The sequence below is a fragment of the Rattus norvegicus genome, chromosome 3, assembly GCF_036323735.1.
Source record: "Rattus norvegicus strain BN/NHsdMcwi chromosome 3, GRCr8, whole genome shotgun sequence".
Taxonomy (NCBI): domain Eukaryota; kingdom Metazoa; phylum Chordata; class Mammalia; order Rodentia; family Muridae; genus Rattus; species Rattus norvegicus.
Window position 1 is genome coordinate 67,293,133 of NC_086021.1, and position 22,004 is coordinate 67,315,136.

Here is a 22,004-nt window from a genome sequence, read left to right on the forward strand (position 1 = left end):
ATATCATCAAGTCTTAGAGTGTTAAACCTTTTCCACATTTACTTTCTAAACTGAACTCGTGTTAATCATCAGCCTATCCTATGTGTCTACTTGAATATCTGATAGTTTAAGCCAAATTTAATACAGTCTCATTTCTTTATAACTCTCTTGTAATTATAATTTCTAGGAGTATATAAAGATCTCTGAGTTTTCCTCAAAATCAATTGCATTTGTATCTTCCCATCTTATTTAATAGTTAAATATATTCTTGTAAATGATTGGACCAAAACAGTCCATTATTTCATCTCATACCTTATATCTGTTCTTTCAGATTATTCAGATGCCTTTCCTTCTGTCTCTATCCATAAATATACTGTTTCTCCCTGTGGCCTCCCTGATTCAACTTTCCATCACCTTTTGCCTGGGTTTCTGAAATAGCTCCTTAGCTTGTTGCTTTATTCTATACCCTAGAATCTCTCTTCAACCTCATAGTCAAACTAATTCCAAGTTCTGTTTATTATTTCTGTCCTCAAACATTTGTAAACATTTCCCATTTGATGGAGAAAAAAGTCAGATAGGTTTAGTGGCTGTGCAAGTCTCTACCTCACATCCTCTTTTCCTGTGAATGTGTCTCTTCTACTTTCTTTTGTCCTGGTGTCATTCAGGTCATCCAAACATTCTGCTCCTTAAGACTATGGCACTGGCCGGTCTTCCTCCTCTGATGTCCTCAGGTTATTTAGGATGCCTGATTCTCTCACCTCCACCAAGTTTCCCCACATGGTCATTTCCACAGAGCCTGTCTGAAAACTCAGTTTATAATTGCTGCTCCTTCCTCCCCTCCCAGTCTCCTCAGACACCTTGTGCTCTGGGTGAGATTTTTATTTCTTTCATAAATCTCATTTTTTGTAATCTACTGTAGAATTAAATATTTAAATTTAATTTTCTCTGTATTTCCTATGAGTTTCTATATGTTCTACAAGCCTAATTTATCTACTGGTATACTTTAAGGGTCTTTCAAACATTAAAAACATTCAAAATAGACTAAAATAAATTCCATTTATTCAGAATATTGATTTTTATAAGCATTACATTCTTCAGTGGTTTTCTACTCCTTGAGTAAACATGTGCTTAGAATGGTTAATATCGTAATTATTTATTGTCTATCTTATCAATGTACAACTTTTTAAATGTATAAAACAAAAGTTAAATTATTCAAAGGGGTTATTTTCACAGAAGACTGTATATGTTCACTTGTTTACTGAGAGTTGTAGAAGCTCTGACATGTTTCCTAGGTAATTGGAAGTGAAGACAGCCACTCTTAAATCTTTCATATTCACCTTAAATGTCTTATATTTATCTGTAAAGATAAGCCCATCATCAAGTGAAATATATCTTCTCTCTCATAGTTAAGTTTAATCTAGTTCATCTTTTCCTATACCTGTAGGAACTGTAGAAATACTAATGCATGAACTTTCCTTTATTGCACTTAATACAAAACCATTTCATCATATGTAAAACACATATCCTTCTATCTAAATGTCCTATTGTACATAAAATAAACTAATTTATCAATCTGTACTTCACATTTATTCTAATTCTAGTTTGGAATGGCAACCAAGTACAAATTTTATTGTCTAACTGAAACGTTCTTTATCATTCTTTTAAATACTTTTAAATACATTGACAAAATCTAAGATGACCAGAGAAGGAATTTTAGGGAGGACTCTGATTTCTTTCGTTTAGATTTCTCTGTCACTAGCAAAAGTAAGTGGAATAAAACAGGAAAATGGCACTCACATAAACCTCAGTTAATTTGCCATCGGTTCAACAGAAACTTCCTTTTGTAATAGTACTTGCCTATGAGGCATGAGGACTCAGAGCATAAGTATCCCTTTCTAGGAAGACACGGTCTAGAGAAATAGATAATGATACTAAAAAATAGTGAAATGGTAGAGAATTTTTTCTTTTCCCCTTTCTTTTCTGATAGGAATTAAATTCAGGCCTTGGACACAATACACAACACCTTTCTAGTGAGCTGTGTGTATTCCAGCCCCAAAGCACAGACATTTTCTGCTTACCTTTGCAACTATAGCATCTATACCAATGTATGGCACAAAATAGGGCAGCTAAAAATTGTTATGTGTAAGATGTAAAAAGTGCCCATCACTCATCTAGCTCGTCTACACTGTAAAATGGGGACTGTTGTCATCCCCAGTGATGAGGGAAGAATGAAAACCGTAGCAGATTGGATGCATTTTCAAAGGCTAATCAGCCACTAAGCACAGAACCTCTGGTCCTAGCCATTTTACACATGGCTTCAAAGTAGGAAAATGTCGTTTTTGTAATGAATGCCCACCAGTGCAACAAAATACACACCCACAAAAACTCCCTGCAGGAGAAGAGGAAGACTCCTTCTCTACCAAATGGAACAGCGGCTCATGGCGGACCTGAGCAACATGGAGGACACAGTGGACCTGAGCTCCAGCGGACTGGGAGGTTAGTGACAGCCATGTTGGTGACTGAAACGATGTCTTCTATGCAGGAATTGTTTCAAGATCTAATTTTTATATGTTTAATATCTACTCTTTGAGAGTGAAATGCCAATTAATTTGAGGTCTCTGAAGTGAATAATGATTGTCACTACTGTTAAAAGAGAACAGTAGCTACACCATTCCATCTGACCCTAGTCTTTCATTTTATGAAGCATAAAATACATTCACGGAGTCTTAAAATGAATAAGGAAACTGTCAGTTGATGCTTCCAAAACAGCTTGTTGAAAGCTTTAAGTTCAAGATGGAAATAAAACTAAATACCAAGAATTAAGTCCTGTAGACCTTACCTCATTACATGCTAGCATGATGTATATAATGGTATTTTTTTATTATTCTGCCTGTGATTTGAAAGAGCTATATGATTTATTTTTCTAATCATACACCTTTGAAGAGATGAAAGCTTCAATTTATTTCATAAAATGTTTTTATGGGTTTTTGACAGCTTGTCTTTCTGCAAGCAATGTGTGAGGAGAAAATCAGAACCCTTGGGTGGATGTCTCTTCAGGGAGCTTGTGTGGACAGCCTCCCTATAATTAAAGACAATTGCCAAGGCTTTGTAGGATTGGTGGCCCTCCCTTGGGCCATTTTCTGTACTGCTTGCAGTGAGCCCACTGCTGACTTCTCAGTTCCTGACAACCCTGCATTTCGATTCTCCTTTGTTTCCCTTTCTTGCTGTTTGTCTCTGAAGAAATGTCCTTTAACATCTCCCTTGGCGTCACACTGATGTTCAGATGGTTCAAGCATTTCCTTCTCCCTTCCCTGGAAGCTTTGTACTCATTCTGTTGCTTTCATACCTTTAAATACTGTCTTTTTTACTTTTGATGGTATATATTTTTCTTCTCCTCTCAGGTGTAACATACCACATAGCTTAGATTTTTCGAGTTCACTTTTCCTTACTGCTTCCTAAATCCTCCCAGGTCACCAATATCCGGTATCTTCGCTTCTCCAGAGTTCTTCCACAGACTCTGTGGCTGACCTGACTTGAAGTTTCCATTACTCCTCTGCTCTCCTGGAATTGCTGGTGTACATCTGGGCTGCTCTTGCACTGTTCTTCTGTAATCAACTCCCACTTCTGGATTTAGATCTTTACCAATAAAAGCACTTTTATTACACAGCTATCTAACAACTATTCGAACTGACGTATGCTCAAATAAGTGATTACACAGCAGTGGTCTAATGAAATGCTATCAAACTACACATCTTAATTACTAATTAATAGTTCATGACTATCTCAAATTATTTTTAGAGATAGGTAGGATATAAATCATAAATGAATGCTTAGCTTAGTGGAATAAATCTACTTTGAACTGTGACTTTGACAAGGTAACGTATTATTCAGAAATAGAAACTATACAGCATTTACACACTTATGTTTTGCCAAACGCAGTGAGAGACCTTACGTGAGGTTTGCACATGTGTGCATGCCATGTGTTCTCTGGAAGAATCTCTGAGCCTCAGAAGTCCCTTTGTCTCAGAATTTTATTCTCAATCATTTTTAGTTGAAGAAATCACTAAATAAACAGTGATTTTACACTCATATAACATTAGATAGTTACTAATAGACAACTATTATTTCTCCATTCAATCAAGAGAATTAAGGGCCAGTGAAACGGCTCTGTGCCAAGCCTGGTCACCTGAGTTATCTCCAGAACCCACATGGCAGAAGAAGAGACAAGCCCCACAAACATACCACAGCAAATAAATAGATAAAAACTCAGTTATTCTGAACATAATTTCACAGTCAAATAAAACTCAATTTTTAAGAAAAAAATCACTTTTGAGATAACATTAAAAAAGAACACTCTTTTCACAAAATAACAGAAGTTTAATTTTTTATAATCCAAGAATATTGAGCATAGTATCAGCACTTAGAAATCTTACAGTTCTTGATTTAGCACTTTTTTGATACATGGTTTTGCTATATATTTCAGACTGACCTCAAACTCATAATCCTGCCACCTGCCTCTGGAGTGCTGGGCCACCCTCTCCAGCTATAGAATATTTTTAACCGTTAGCGTCCATGTAGGAACCATATTACATTCTTACTTTAAGATCCGTCTTTATTCCATGGAAAAGATGAACTTTCAATATCAAATGTTAAATCTGAATGTTGTCATCAAATATTCAAGTATTGAGAAAGCCCACTTACTGGTGTTTTCATTCCTAATATGCTAGAGAACATTAGTGCTCAGATCTTAAACATCCCTTCACTGTTTAAATTCCTCTCCCAAGTACAAAGCCATGTGAGGTGTTTCAGGGTGTTTTCTTTGGTCATATTTGGAATAAGTGAAATATTTCCAGAAAAAGTCATCATTGTCATGTAATTGATCGGGGTTAGAATATGTGTCGGCAGTAGTAGAACAAAATAACATTTACCTAGTTTGGTTATATTAAGTTACCTTTTTAGTTTCCTGAAACAAACAAACCCTCAGAATCTATCTGTCTCTATTGAATATTGTTATCCATGTGTTCATTTAGTTGTCTTCTTACAGAGTCTTGTTTATTGATAGAGGGACTAAGTGACGGGAGTCACGATTAAACTCAGTTGTATTTGCTTTAGGATGATATTAATGAGTATCACTCACAAAGACCAGTTGTCTCTCTGTCTCTCATTTCCTGCTATGCTAAATAAGTTCAACACACACACACACACACACACACACACACACACACACACACACTCACACACAGTTCCAAGGTTGACAGTGAAGGCCTGAGTTTATTATTAATAAGGGAATGACACATAGATTGGAATCTCTCATTATTTGAAATTTAATTGATGAATCCCCGATGAATGCCTGAGAAAGCCTGATGATTTTTTTTTAGTTATAGGAACAATATTGGGGTAGGGTAGCAATGCTAAGCTGCTTCTGTAGGTCATCATAATGAAATGTGATAGTCTAATGTGGGTCTCATCCCTGCTGATGGAAAATGTTTACTGTGACTGGGTGACAGGGCAAAGGAACTTTCTAACTGACAAGCTTTTTATCTTTGGGTTTCACTCTTGTGTCCCCCCACCCTGTGTCCTAGGATTTTTGGGGGACTTATATTAGATATCAAAAGGAAGGCTCCGTTCTTCTGGAGTGACTTCAGGGATGCTTTCAGCCTGCAGTGCTTAGCATCATTCCTGTTTCTCTACTGTGCATGTATGTCTCCTGTCATCACATTTGGAGGACTGCTGGGAGAAGCCACCGAAGGTCGTATAGTATGTATTGTTCTTTTCTTTGAACCTTAATCTGTCTTCTAAGGTTTGCAGTTATGTTAGTGAGCATTGGACTTTGGGTTTTTGGAGAGATTTGACACATGGTCCAGAGGATTAGCTTTCTATGAATTTCCTGGATGGCTAGTGGAGCTGGTTATCAAAGAACAGAATGTCTTGTAAATACTAACTTTCAGTGTTGTGCAAGGCTATGGCCTGATGCCATGCACTCGACCTACAATTCTAGGTCAGTTTTAAGTTGAGTCCATTTTTGAAAATTCTGAGTCATGCTTCTGTTCAGACACTGAATAAAAATTTTAAATATTTTGTAAAGCAATAAAAATGAAGCAGGAAAATATAGATTATACTTCCCAGTTACTATCAACAAATTTGAGCCCCACTGGTCACTTTCTCAGCCTTATTTCCCACATTCTGCCCAGGTCTCTAGGAATAGCACAGTGAAGGGTAAAACTGTGACCCAATGTGTCTGAAATGTTTACACCTGTCACAAGTGCTACCTGTGCAGTTGAGGTAATAGGTCCATTCATGTGTTTTCAGAGTGCAATCGAATCACTCTTTGGAGCATCTATGACCGGGATAGCCTATTCTCTTTTTGGTGGACAGCCCCTGACCATATTAGGCAGTACGGGACCTGTTCTGGTGTTTGAAAAGATCTTGTTTAAATTCTGCAAGTAAGTGCTGCGACTCTTGGCTACTGTATGCCTTTGTATTGCTTTGCTTGGTTTCTCTTCATCCAACATCATCACTGCTGGAGGTCTTCAGGGAGAAGTGAATTACTTCAGTTTCTCATTTTGTCTCTCAATGGGAATACAGGAAAAGTGAAAATATTTGTGTGTATACTGTGCATGTAGTATTTATACTAAACAAGATTCATTTTCAAGCACTGAGAAACACCCATTAGTTTGTCCTCTTAGATTTCTCTACCGACAAAGTCTTAAACTCAGAGAGCCAAGGGATGTGAAGTTGTTTCCTTTCACTTCCTGGTTTAGGCTTCTTTCCTCTTGTTTAAATTGTATCAAGCTGTCAAATGACCTTCTTCCCACACGCTCTTATCTCTCCTAGAGAATATGGGCTGTCATACTTGTCCTTACGGGCCAGCATTGGGCTCTGGACTGCAACACTGTGCATCATACTCGTGGCCACTGATGCGAGTTCCCTTGTCTGCTATATCACCCGGTTCACTGAAGAAGCATTTGCTTCTCTCATTTGCATCATTTTTATCTATGAAGCCCTGGAGAAGTTGTTTGAGCTCAGTGAATCCTATCCAATCAATATGCACAACGACTTGGAACTGCTGACACAGTACTCGTAAGTAGTCCGATGCCTGCTTCTGACTGCTGGGCTCCTCCTTTTACAAATACTGCTGTTGTTTAAGAAATATGAAGACCTTACTCATCAGAGAGAGGGCCTTGCATTGATCCATGACCTACACCCTGGTCTTTTAGAGCTGAATAGGATTTTAAGTCATCTACTCAGCCCCACGTCAGATTCTTGTGTTCTTGTCATGTCATCCCTGCCAAGAACATCGTTCTAAAGAGCTGTTTGTCAAGTGTTTCATAAAATAAACACATAATTAACCAAGTCAATATAAAACAGATTGGTTCTGTTTTCCAAACTGTATCATTTTACTATGCTTTTAAGTTCAGATTTAAAAAACTAAGTAAAAGAAACTCTTAGAGTTTAAGTTGTTTTTACTTGATGTTTGAAATTGTGATTAAAGACAAATGAAAACCAGCAAAACTTAAGTCTAATTTTGCTTTTGACTGTTTGTAGTAACAAATACTTAAGTATTATTTGCTGAAGGAGATTGTGTAGTTCAGACTGAAGACACATTGGATCTTTCTAATTTTGGTAAACCAGAAATCAGGGACTGCACCAGCATTGTACCTGTAGCGCATTTATGTGGTCATTAAATGGTATGCTTATTTAATTTTACAGTTTCTGTTCAATTTATGTCTGCAACATCACAGAACAAATGTTTGAAGTCATATGCTCCCCATTGGACGTGTGTAACTTTTGTTCCAGCCACCAACATCACTTAGATATAACTCAAATATTTTAAATATTTCTTTATTGCTAGAAATTCAATGTCAAAATTAATTAACAATAGTTTAGTGTTGTGATTCTTAAATTGTGAGACAATGATGCAGTTTTTAAAACAATGTAGTTCTTGGTATTTAACGTTTTCCTTGACTTTGGAAAAAGCTTAGAACAAAGTACTTCTATTTGGAAACAAGAAAATTCAAGATTAACAGGTAAACTAATTTTCCCAAATAAGATAGATATTGGTAGCATTGTTATTGCATTAAGGAGAAAAGTGGGTGTCACGGACATTCAGGAAGAGCCATATAGTAACAGTAATTTGATCAGAATCAAAATTTACACAGTCATATGCTAACATTAATTTTAAAAACTGTTGATGAATGGGGTTCAGAGCTAAACAAAGAATTCACAGCTGAGGAATGCCAAATGCCCGAGAAACACCTAAAGAAATGCTCAACATCTTTAGTCATCAGGGAAATGCAAATCAAAACAACCCTGAGATTTCACCTCACACCAGTGAGAATGGCTAAGATCAAAAACTCAGGTGACAGCAGATGCTGGCGAGGATGAGGAGAAAGAGGAACACTCCTCCATTGTTGGTGGGATTGCAGACTGGTACAACCATTCTGGAAAGCAGTCTGGAGGCTCCTCAGAAAATTGGACATTGAACTGCCTGAGGATCCAGCTATACCTCTCTTGGGCATATACCCAAAAGATGCCCCAACATATAAAAAGACACGTGCTCCACTATTTATATTATTTATAATAGCCAGAAGCTGGAAAGAACCCAGATGCCCTTCAACAGAGGAATGGATACAGAAAATGTGGTACATCTACACAATGGAATATTACTCAGTTATCAAAAACAATGACTTTATGAAATTCGTAGGCAAATGGATGGAACTGGAAAATATCATCCTGAGTGAGGTAACCCAATCACAGAAAAACACACATGTTATGCACTCATTGATAAGTGGCTATTAGCCCAAATGCTTGAATTACCCTAGATGCACAGAACACATGAAACTCAAGAAGGATGACCAAAATGTGAATGCTTCACTCCTTCTTTAAAAGGGGAACAAGAATACCCTTGGCAGGGAACAGGGAGGCAAAGTTTAGAACAGAGGCAGAAGGAACACCCATTCAGAGCCTGCCCCACATGTGGCCCATACATATACAGCCACCAAACTAGATAAGATGGATGAAGCAAAGAAGTGCAGGCTGACAGGAACCTGATGTAGATCTCTCCTGAGAGACACAGCCAGAATACACCAAATACAGAGGCGAATGCCAGCAGCAATCCACTGAACTGAGAGCGGGATCCCCGTTGAAGGAATCAGAGAAAGGACTGGAAGAGCTTGAAAGGGCTCCAGACCCTATATGCACAACAATGTCAAACAACCGGAGCTTCCAGGGACTAAGCCACTACCCAAAGACTATACATGGACTGACCCTGGACTCTGACCTCATAGGTAGCAATGAATAGCCTAGTAAGAGCACCAGTGGAAGGGGAAGCCCTTGGTCCTGCCAAGACTGAACCCCTAGTGAACATGATTGTTGGGGGGAGGGTGGTAATGGGGGGAGGATGGAGAGGGGAAGCCCATATATAAGGGGAGAGGGAGGGGTTAGGGGGATGTTGGCCTGGAAACCAGGAAGGGGAATAACAAGCAAAATGTAAATAAGAAATACTCAAGTTAATAAAGATAAAAAATCTGTTGGTGATTGATTGGGGGCACATGCACTACTGTGTGTGTGAGGCAATGAGAGGAAACTTTCGAAGAGTCTTTTCTCTCCCCCACCATGTATGTCCTGGACACTGAAGAGAGAATAGTCTTAAGAATTAAGGATTGAGCCCTGGATAATATAGCTGGTTTAAAGTTAGAATAATGAAGATTATTTCAGGCATAAAAGTTGAAGCAAAAGTGCTGACAGTTGTAGAAGGCAAGAAGTAAGGATGTATCATAGCTCTGTAGAGAAGAAAGAAAAGAAAGGGGATCCAACAAAATCAAGGAGTGGGCTTTTCAGAAAGTTGTTATTACCTTAAGAAGCAGCATTATGTTGAGAGGTGGTAGAATAAGAAGACATTTAGCAAAGGTTAAGAAAATAGAAGGTGGCAAATGAATGCAGAACATAAACCTAGGTCAGTTGGGTGTCAAAGAGGATGAAATGCACATGCACAGAGGGCACTGAGAAGGCGAGGAGGGCAATTTGTGATGGAAAAGAATCAGTCTTGAAATGAGATGTCAGCATTAAATACAGCAAGACCCATGCATCCTCAGTCTCTGTGATCCCCTATGAACCCTGCTTAGTTAACTCTGTGGGCCTTGTTCTTGGGGTACCCTTGATTTAAATAACAAAAGCAACAAAACTTTCCTAGCTTTGCTGGCATCTTAACCTCACAATGCAGTAATATGTAGACCTTACACTTCAAAATTCACCTCCCTTTTATTTTGTGAAGAGCTAGTGCCAAGAGAATCTATTTCATTTTGAGTATATTCTATACCAGATGATCAAACCGAATTTGTCACGTTAGCAATAACTAATGAGTTTGAGGCAATTGTTTTCCTTGGTTGCACTGATTTTAAGGAATGGCAAAAATAAAATGTTCTGCTCGTGTCAGATGAAATGTTTCTTCAGTACATAATAATAAGGTTCTCAGATGACTAATAAAAGAAAGAGTAAAAATGCATAATGTGACAAGAAAGGAGAAAGAAAAGGGAGAAGAAAGGGAGTTCCTTCCTAGCCAGAGGGTGCTGGCTGTGGGTGAGAATACACGAGAACAGTGTATGACACAGTATGAAAATGCCACAGTTGAATCCATTACTTTGTATACTGACCTAAAAAAAAACCTAAAAAAGTATGCATTATTCTTTTCAAATATATGAGGTGAAGCAAAATTCAGGATCTCTGTTTCATTCATATATATATATATATATATGAAATTTTAAAAAATACTTTCTGAGTTTCTAAAGGAGAGTCCCGATTACTAAGTGATGAGTAATGCATTTTGCTCTTGCCACATTCCAACATTTGTTTTATGCTCCTTTATGTAAGAAAAGATTGTAATCTGTTTTGAATAAATGTTCCTAGTTGGTATTATACTCAATGTCCTTTCTTAGTTACTCAACAAAGTTTGAGCCTCTTTTAAGGTTTAAAAACTCAAATACAACTTTGTTCTCCATAGTTCTACCACAATGCTATAGAAATCCTCAAGTCATGTTTTAATGCACGTTGGTCAACTAAACATTTTAAAAATAATTGTTGACAAGTAAATGGTTTGAGTGTGTGTGTGTGTGTGTGAGAGAGAGAGAGAGAGAGAGACAGACAGACAGAGAGAGAGAGAGAGAGAGAGAGAGAGAGAGAGAGAGAGAGAGAGAGACTGACTTTGAATGGTGCGTATGGTGTCCATAAAATAATGTCGGATGCCCTGAAACTACAGTTAAACCTTTTGTGCCCACCATGAAGGTTCTTGGACCTGAAACCAGGTCATTTGGAAGACAAGTGTTTTTTTTCCAGTTATTTATCTTTCTAACCTCAATATTTCTCTGAAATTTATTTGATTTTCTTGTATGATTATTTTAAAGATATTCCTCTACAAGCCTGCCTGCTTTTCTGAATTACTCTGACTAGCTTAATGTTGTTGTTGTTGTTGTTGTTGTTTTTTGCAGCTCTGTCCCAAGCATGCTGTCCCTCATTCTTTGACTCCCTTGCTCTTCCCCTGACTCTCTCCTCCCTGCCACATGGCTGCTTGCCCACCACATGTCTGACCTCTATGCCTCCATGCTTGCTTAAATGGAATGGCGGCCCCACTTCTCTCCTCCCCTACATAGGTGTTGCCGTTTACAGTTTGCTCACCTTAAATGTTTCACTTTTAGCTCTCGTAACACAGCCTTCATTTAAAAAAAATAAGTGAATCTACAAATTTTCAATAAACTGACACACTATTAGAATCTTAATATGGAATGAATATTTAATTATATATGGATATATTTAATTTATATATACAAATCCAAAAATTAGTTTAGATTTAAAATTTAGTCAGGATATTGACTTGGTGAAGAAATCTTCTGGAGGAAGTCGGTGAAATAGGACATCAGTCTACCAGGGAACTCTAGATGTTGACTAGAAATACAGGAAGAAGGTGAAGGAAGGTTTCATGGTTCATTCATTAATTATAAGTCACTAGTCAAAAAATAAAGGATCAGATTTAAGAAAACTGCATTCTGACGTTTCTGATTGCTTTTCCTACATAACATTGATTATATCCACCTAGAACTAATAACAACTAATTTTTGTTTTGTTTTCTTGTGTTTTGCTCAATAATCCCTGTATGCCTCCACTAGACGAGTTTCCGTGATGGTAGGGCAGGACAGTTGAGATCCCTTTTGCTGCCACTGTGTCTGTAAAGAACTTGTCATATATCTTATAAGTATCTTTTTATGTGTACTCCACATTATCTCCTACAATTTCTCCAGGCCTCGCCAACACCTCCTCTTCCCTACTTCATGTCCTATGCTTGTAATAATGCACTGATTCCAATTAATGCTACTTTAAAAAACTGACATGCAATCTTGGCATAAGATATTTCCCCTCTAAATCCTGTATTGTATGCCATCTTACAGAGAAACAAATACACATGTAGACACTCCAAATACACATGTAGACACTCCAAATACACATGTAGACACTCCAAATTCACATGTAGACACCCCAAATACACACGTAGACACTCCAAATACACATGTAGACACTCCAAATACACATGGAGACACTCCAAATCCACACGGAGACACTCCAAATACACACATAGACACTCCAAATACACACATAGACACTCCAGATACACATGTAGACACTCCAAATACACATGTAGACACTCCAAATACACATGTAGACACTCCAAATACACATGTAGACACTCCAAATACACACGGAGACACTCCAAATACACACGTAGACACTCCAAATACACATGGAGACACTCCAGATACACATGTAGACACCCCAGATACACACGTAGACACTCCAAATACACAAGGAGACAATCCAGATACACATGTAGACACCCCAGATACACACGTAGACACTCCAAATACACATGTAGACACTCCAAATCCACACGGAGACACTCCAAATACACATGTAGACACTCCAAATACACATGTAGACACTCCAGATACACATGTAGACACCCCAGATACACACGTAGACACTCCAAATACACAAGGAGACACTCCAGATACACATGTAGACACCCCAGATACACACGTAGACACTCCAAATACACATGTAGACACTCCAAATCCACACGGAGACACTCCAAATACACACATAGACACTCCAAATACACACATAGACACTCCAAATACACATGTAGACACTCCAGATACACATGTAGACACCCCAGATACACACGTAGACACTCCAAATACACAAGGAGACACTCCAGATACACATGTAGACACCCCAGATACACACGTAGACACTCCAAATACACATGGAGACACTCCAAATCCACACGGAGACACTCCAAATACACACATAGACACTCCAAATACACACGTAGACACTCCAAATACACATGTAGACACTCCAAATACACATGGAGACACTCCAAATACACACGTAGACACTCCAAATACACATGTAGACACTCCAGATACACATGTAGACACCCCAGATACACACGTAGACACTCCAAATACACAAGGAGACACTCCAGATCCACATGTAGACACCCCAGATACACACGTAGACACTCCAAATACACATGTAGACACTCCAGATACACATGTAGACACCCCAGATACACACGTAGACACTCCAAATACACACGGAGACACTCCAAATACACATGTAGACAGCCCAGATACACATGTAGACACTCCAGATACACATGTAGACACTCCAAATACTTCTTAATGTTTGAATACATATGTACATTGTATAGTATCCAGATCTGCGTAAAATTATATACACATCACTACTGTTTCTTTACGTTGGAAACATTCAAACAAATTTTTTCTAGCTTTTTGAAAAAGACAGTATGCTATTGTTATCCAGAGCCACGCTATTGCACAGCAGAGCAGCACGACCTTTGCTCCTATACAACAGTGGCTCATGACCACTCATGAACCTTCTCCATATCCCTGGCTCTGCTGTTCTCAGCAGACTTTGGTAACCAACATTCTGCTTTCCACCTCAGTGAGGTTAACAGTTCTGATTCCACAGATGAGTACAATCATGTGGTGCTTTCCTTTTTGTTCCTGACTTGTTTTACTTAACACAGTGACCATCCATGTTCATACAGTGGACATGCACTTAAATTGCTTTTCGTTCATGCCTCTTATGATGAGTTTACAATAAACCTGAGGTACAGATGGGCCTCTGACAAAACAGTCTCATTTTATTTGAATACGTAACTATTTTTGATGGATCATGTGCTAGCTCTGATTTTAAATCTTTGAGATATTCCACATGATTTTCCACAATAATTGTAATAATTTACACTCCCATCATATGAAGGATTCATTTTTCTACAAATTGTGGCCAGCATTCTTATCTTTTTGATGATACCCATACCATCTATAGTCAGGGAACTTCTCATCGTAGTAAAATTCGTGTGTGACTGACAGTTCTGTAGAGCATTTCATTCATACACTTGTTGGAAGACAGTTGTATATCTTCCTCAGGAGACCGGGAAAAACAGTTTAGAGCTGTTGTCTACTTCTAAATTGGATTATGATTATTTTATCATTACTATATTTTGGTTATTAATAACTTGTCAGGAATATGATTTTCTTTTATTTAAAGTTTCTTTGTATATTTATTCAAAGTATTGCATGTTACATGGTTTCCTTCTTTTTAAAAAGCCAAGTAGTTAACAGTATGATTCTGTATTCCTTTTTTTACTTTTTTATTAGATATTTTTTATTTACATTTCAAATGTTATTACCTTTCCCGGTTTCTCCTCCATAAGCCTCCTATCCCCTCCCCTTCCCCTTCTTCTATAAAGGTGTTCTGCTCCCCATCCACTCCCTTCCTGCCCCACTCCAAAATTCCCTTACACTGGGTGTTCAACCTTGGCAGAACCAAGGGCTTCTCCTTCCTTTGGAGTCCAGCAAGGCCATCCTCTGCTACATATGCAGCTGGAGCCATGGGTCAGTCTTTCGGTAGTGGTTTAGTCCCTAGGAGCTCTCATTGGTTGGCTTTGTTGTTCTTTTGGAGTTGCCATCCCCTTCACCTCTTTCAGTCCTTTCTCTAATTCCTCCAACAGCAGTCCCATTCTCAGTTTACTGTTAGCATTAGCCTCTGTATTCGACATACTCTGGCTGTGTCTCTCAGAAGACATCTATATCTGGTTCCAGTCAACATGCACTTCTTAGCTTCACCAATCTTATCTAGTTTTGGTGTGTGTGTGTGTGTGTGTGTGTGTGTGTGTGTGTGTGTGTGTGTGTGTGTGTATGGTCCACATGTGGAGCAGGCTCTGAATGGCCATTCCTTCAATCTCTGCTCTAAGTTTTGCCTCCCTATCTCCTCCCATGGATATTTTTGTTCCCCCTTTTAAGAAGGGGTGAAGCATCCACATTGTGGTCATCCTTCTTGAGCTTCATGTGGTCTGAGGATTGTATTTTGTGTAATTCGAGCTTTTGGGCTAATATTCACTTATCAGTGAGTGCATACTATGTGTGTTTTTCTGTGATTGTTACCTTACTCAGGATGATATTTTCCAGTTCCATTCATTTGCCTATGAATTTCATGAAGTCGTTCTTTTGATAGCTGAGTGTATTGTGTAGATGTACCACATTTTCTGTATCCATTCCTCTGTTGAAGGGCATCTGGGTTCTTTCCAGCTTCTGGCTATTATAAATAAGGCTGCAGTGAACACAATGGTGCATGTGTCTTTTTTATATGTTGGGGCATCTTTTGGGTATATGCCCAAGAGAGGTATAGCTGGGTCCTCAGGTAGTTCAATGTCCAATTTTCTGAGGAACCTCCAGACTGATTTCCAGAATGGTTGTACCAGTCTGCAATCCCACCAACAATGGAGGAGTGTTCCTCTTTCTTCGCATCCTCGCCAGCATTTGCTGTCACCTGAGTTTTGATCTTAGCCATTCTCAGTGGTGTGAGGTGAAATCTCAGGGTTGTTTTGATTTGCATTTCCCTTATGACTAAAGATGTTGAACATTTCTTTAGGTGTTTCTCAGCCATTCGATATTCCTCAACTGAGAATTCTTTGTTTAGCTCTGTACCCCATTTTTAATAGGGTTATTTGTCTCTCTGGAGTCTAACTTCGTGAGTTCTTTGTATATTTTGGATATTAGCCCTCCATCAGATGTAGGATTGGTAAAGATCTTTTCCTAATTGTTGGTTGCTGTTTTGTCCTGACAGTGTCTTTTGCCTTACAGAAGCTTTGCAGTTTTATGAAGTCCCATTTGTCGATTTTTGATCTTAGAGCATAAGCCATGGGGGTTTTGTTCAGGAAATTTTTCCCAGTGCCCATGTGACCGAGACTCTTCCCCACTTTTTCTCCTATTATTTTGAGTGTATCTGGTTTGATGTGGAGGTCCTTGATCCACTTGGACTTAAACTTTGTACAAGGCGATAAGAATGGGTAAATTTGCATTCTTCTACATGCTGACCTCCAGTTGAGATAGCACCATTCATTGAAAATGCTATCTTTTTTCCATTGGATGGTTTTAGCTCCTTTGTCAAAGATCAAGTGACCATAGGTGTGTGAGTTCATTTCTGGGTCTTCACTGACCTACCTGCCTATCTCTGTACCAATACCATACAGTTTTATCACTATTGCTCTGGAATACAGAGTATGTTTTTCTAACAACGTGTCCTGTCCTGTTGTGTGTTTCTTCTTTCTACTGCTTCTCTAGGTTGCTGGAGCTTTGTAGTTTCCTCATTCTGCTGCTTTTCTTTATGCCTTAGAGTCATACTCCCGAACCCTTCACTCGTTCCAATCTCCTGAAGCACTTCTTTGTTTTCTAGTAGAACTTTCATAGGTTTAGATCCTAAAATATTTAGGTTTGTAATCTACTTCATTCTGTACTTTTTATATGGCAAGAAGTTGGGGTTTAGTTTCAGTCATTTATTGACCTAACTTACTCTAATGGTAAAGTGCTGTTTCCAGGACACTTCTACCAAAACTAGTTCATTTTTGACCTGTTCCAGTCTCACTGTCCCTCTAATAAGCTATGAAACGTTCAGGCACAGAGCTGCTGTGTCTTCATGTGTGTATCCCTGAGACCCTGCACCTCTGTAGACGATAATGCATATTCTTTTTTTTTTTTTTGGTTGGATTTTTTTTTTTATTAACTTGAGTATTTCTTATATACATTTCGAGTGTTATTCCCTTTCCCGGTTTCCGGGCAAACATCCCCCTCCCCCCTCCCCTTCCGTCTGGGTGTTCCCCTCCCAACCCTCCCCCCATTGCCGCCCTCCCCCCCATAGTCTAGTTCACTGGGGGTTCAGTCTTAGCAGGACCCAGGGCTTCCCCTTCCACTGGTGCTCTTACTAGGATATTCATTGCTACCTATGGGGTCAGAGTCCAGGGTCAGTCCATGTATAGTCTTTAGGTAGTGGCTTAGTCCCTGGAATCTCTGGTTGCTTGGCATTGTTGTACATATGGGGTCTCGAGCCCCTTCAAGCTCTTCCAGTTCTTTCTCTGATTCCTTCAACGGAGGACCTATTCTCAGTTCAGTGGTTTGCTGCTGGCATTCGCCTCTGTATTTGCTGTATTCTGGCTGTGTCTCTCAGGAGCGATCTACATCCGGCTCCTGGCGGTCTGCACTTCTTTACTTCATCCATCTTGTCTAATTGGGAGGCTGTATATGTATGGACCACATGTGGGGCAGGCTCTGAATGGGTGTTCCTTCAGTCTCTGTTTTAATCTTTGCCTCTCCCTTCCCTGCCAAGGGTATTCTTTTTCCTCATTTAAAGAACGAGTGAAGCATTCACGTTTTGATCATCCGTCTTGAGTTTCGTTTGTTCTAGGGATCTAGGGTAATTCAAGCATTTGGGCTAATAGCCACTTATCAATGAGTGCATACCATGTATGTCTTTCTGTGATTGGGTTAGCTCACTCAGAATGATATTTTCCAGTTCCAACCATTTGCCTACGAATTTCATAAACTCGTTGTTTTTGATAGCTGAGTAATATTCCATTGTGTAGATGTACCACATTTTCTGTATCCATTCCTCTGTTGAAGGGCATCTGGGTTCTTTCCAGTTTCTGGCTATTATAAATAAGGCTGCGATGAACATAGTGGAGCACGTGTCTCTTTTATATGTTGAGGCATCTTTTGGGTATATGCCCAAGAGAGGTATAGCTGGATCCTCAGGCAGTTCAATGTCCAATTTTCTGAGGAAACTCCAGACTGATTTCCAGAATGGTTGTACCAGTCTGCAATCCCACCAACAATGGAGGAGTGTTCCTCTTTCCCCATATCCTCGCCAGCATCTGCTGTCACCTGAGTTTTTGATCTTAGCCATTCTCAGTGGTGTGAGGTGAAATCTCAGGGTTGTTTTGATTTGCATTTCCCTTATGACTAAAGATGTTGAACATTTCTTTAGGTGTTTCTCAGCCATTCGGCATTCCTCAGCTGTGAATTCTTTGTTTAGCTCTGAACCCCAATTTTTAATAGGGTTATTTGTTTCCCTGCGGTCTAACTTCTTGAGTTCTTTGTATATTTTGGATATAAGGCCTCTATCTGTTGTACAATTGGTAAAGATCTTTTCCCAATCTGTTGGTTGCCGTTTTGTCCTAACCACAGTGTCCTTTGCCTTACAGAAGCTTTGCAGTTTTATGAGATCCCATTTGTCGATTCTTGATCTTAGAGCATAAGCCATTGGTGTTTTGTTCAGGAAATTTTTTCCAGTGCCCATGTGTTCCAGATGCTTCCCTAGTTTTTCTTCTATTAGTTTGAGTGTGTCTGGTTTGATGTGGAGGTCCTTGATCCACTTGGACTTAAGCTTTGTACAGGGTGATAAGGATGGATCGATCTGCATTCTTCTACATGTTGCCCTCCAGTTGAACCAGCACCATTTGCTGAAAATGCTATCTTTTTTCCATTTGATGGTTTTGGCTCCTTTGTCAAAAATCAAGTGACCATAGGTGTGTGCGTTCATTTCTGGGTCTTCAATTCTATTCCATTGGTCTATCTGTCTGTCTCTGTACCAATACCATGCAGTTTTTATCACTATTGCTCTGTAATACTGCTTGAGTTCAGGGATAGTGATTCCCCCTGAAGTCCTTTTATTGTTGAGGATAGCTTTAGCTATCCTGGGTTTTTTGTTATTCCAGATGAATTTTTATGTGCTCTTGAATCCGGTTTGCCAGAATTTTATTGAGTATTTTTGCATCGATATTCATAAGGGAAATTGGTCTGAAGTTCTCTTTCTTTGTTGTGTCTTTGTGTGGTTTAGGTATAAGAGTAATTGTGGCTTCGTAGAAGGAATTCGGTAGTGCTCCGTCTGTTTCAATTTTGTGGAATAGTTTGGATAATATTGGTATGAGGTCTTCTATGAAGGTTTGATAGAATTCTGCACTAAACCCGTCTGGACCTGGGCTCTTTTTGGTTGGGAGACCTTTAATGACTGCTTCTATTTCCTTAGGAGTTATGGGGTTGTTTAACTGGTTTATCTGTTCCTGATTTAACTTCGATACCTGGTATCTGTCTAGGAAATTGTCCATTTCCTGAAGATTTTCAAGTTTTGTTGAATATAGGTTTTTATAGTAAGATCTGATGATTTTTTGAATTTCCTCTGAATCTGTAGTTATGTCTCCCTTTTCATTTCTGATTTTGTTAATTTGGACGCACTCTCTGTGTCCTCTCGTTAGTCTGGCTAAGGGTTTATCTATCTTGTTGATTTTCTCAAAGAACCAACTTTTGGTTCTGTTGATTCTTTCTATGGTCCTTTTTGTTTTTACTTGGTTGATTTCAGCTCTGAGTTTGATTATTTCCTGCCTTCTACTCCTCCTGGGTGTATTTGCTTCTTTTTGTTCTAGAGCTTTTAGGTGTGCTGTCAAGCTGCTGACATATGCTCTTTTCTGTTTCTTTCTGCAGGCACTCAGTGCTATGAGTTTTCCTCTTAGCACAGCTTTCATTGTGACCCATAAGTTTGGGTATGTTGTACCTTCATTTTCATTAAATTCTAAAAAGTTTTTAATTTCTTTCTTTATTTCTTCCTTGACAAGGTTATCATTGAGTAGAGCATTGTTCAATTTCCACGTATATGTGGGCATTCTTCCCTTATTGTTATTGAAGACCAGTTTTAGGCCGTGGTGGTCTGATAGCACGCATGGTATTATTTCTATCTTTCTGTACCTGTTGAGGCCCGTTTTTTGACCAATTATATGGTCAGTTTTGGAGAAAGTACCATAAGGAGCTGAGAAGAAGGTATATCCTTTTGCTTTAGGATAGAATGTTCTATAAATATCCGTTAAGTCCATTTGGCTCATGACTTCTCTTAGTCTGTCGACATCACTGTTTAATTTCTGTTTCCATGATCTGTCCATTGATGAGAGTGGGGTGTTGAAATCTCCCACTATTATTTTGTGAGGTGCAATGTGTGTTTTGAGCTTTAGTAAGGTTTCTTTTACGTATGTAAGTGCCCTTGTATTTGGGGCATAGATATTTAGGATTGAGAGTTCATCTTGGTGGATTTTTCCTTTGATGAATATGAAGTGTCCTTCCTTATCTTTTTTGATGACTTTTAGTTGAAAATTGATTTTATTTGATATTAGAATGGCTACTCCAGCTTGCTTCTTCTGACCATTTGCTTGGAAAGTTGTTTTCCAGCCTTTCACTCTGAGGTAGTGTCTGTCTTTGTCTCTGAGGTGTGTTTCCTGTAGGCAGCAGAATGCAGGGTCCTCGTTGCGTATCCAGTTTGTTAATCCATTTCTTTTTATTGGGGAGTTGAGGCCATTGATGTTGAGAGATATTAGGCAATAGTGATTATTGCTTCCCGTTATATTCATATTTGGATGTGAGGTTATGTTTGTGTGCTTTCACTCTCTTTGTTTTGTTGCCAAGACGATTAGTTTCTTGCTTCTTCTAGGGTATAGCTTGCCTCCTTATGTTGGGCTTTACCTTTTATTATCCTTTGTAGTGCTGGATTTGTAGAAAGATATTGTGTAAATTTGGTTTTGTCATGGAATATCTTGGTTTCTCCATCTATGTTAATTGAGAGTTTTGCAGGATACAGTAACCTGGGCTGGCCTTTGTGTTCTCTTAGGGTCTGTATGACATCAGTCCAGGATCTTCTGGCCTTCATAGTTTCTGGCGAGAAGTCTGGTGTGATTCTGATAGGTCTGCCTTTATATGTTACTTGACCTTTTTCCCTTACTGCTTTTAATATTCTTTCTTTATTTTGTGCGTTTGGTGTTTTGACAATTATGTGACGGGAGGTGTTTCTTTTCTGGTCCAATCTATTTGGAGTTCTGTAGGCTTCTTGTATGTCTATGGGTATCTCTTTCTTTAGGTTAGGGAAGTTTTCTTCTATGATTTTGTTGAAGATATTTACTGGTCCTTTGAGCTGGGAGTCTTCACTCTCTTCTATACCTATTATCCTTAGGTTTGATCTTCTCATTGAGTCCTGGATTTCCTGTATGTTTTGGACAAGTAGCTTTTTCCACTTTACATTATCTTTGACAGTTGAGTCAATGATTTCTATGGAATCTTCTGCTCCTGAGATTCTCTCTTCCATCTCTTGTATTCTGTTGGTGAAGCTTGTATCTACAGCTCCTTGTCTCTTCTTTTGGTTTTCTATATCCAGGGTTGTTTCCATGTGTTCTTTCTTGATTGCTTCTATTTCCATTTTTAATTCCTTCAACTGTTTGATTGTGTTTTCCTGGAATTCTTTCAGGGATTTTTGCGATTTTTTCAGGGATTTTTGCGATTCCTCTCTGTAGGCTTCTACTTGTTTATTAATGTTTTCCTATGTTTCCCTAAGGGAGTTCTTCACGTCTTTCTTGAAGTCCTCCAGCATCATGATCAAATATGATTTTGAAACTAGATCTTGCTTTTCTGGTGTGTTTGGATCTTCCATGTTTGTTTTGGTGGGAGAATTGGGCTCCGATGATGCCATGTAGTCTTGGTTTCTGTTGCTTGGGTTCCTGCGCTTGCCTCTCGCCATCAGATTATCTCTAGTGTTACTTTGTTCTGCTATTTCTGACAGTGGCTAGACTGTCCTATAAG

At 38.8% G+C, this 22,004-nt stretch overlaps 1 protein-coding gene across 13 annotated transcripts in view; it reads left to right on the forward strand.

The window, feature by feature from the left end:
- Slc4a10 (solute carrier family 4 member 10) overlaps window positions 1-22,004 on the forward strand; it is a 316,713-nt gene that overhangs the window by 242,208 nt on the left and 52,501 nt on the right. For 12 of the 13 annotated variants that reach the window (XM_063283270.1, XM_006234283.5, XM_006234277.5 and 9 more), the window contains 4 exons: window positions 2,375-2,475; window positions 5,562-5,736; window positions 6,289-6,422; window positions 6,814-7,059. In XM_063283270.1, coding sequence (XP_063139340.1) covers window positions 2,375-2,475; window positions 5,562-5,736; window positions 6,289-6,422; window positions 6,814-7,059 — 656 coding nt within the window. The other variant, XM_063283271.1, reaches the window with a different exon arrangement.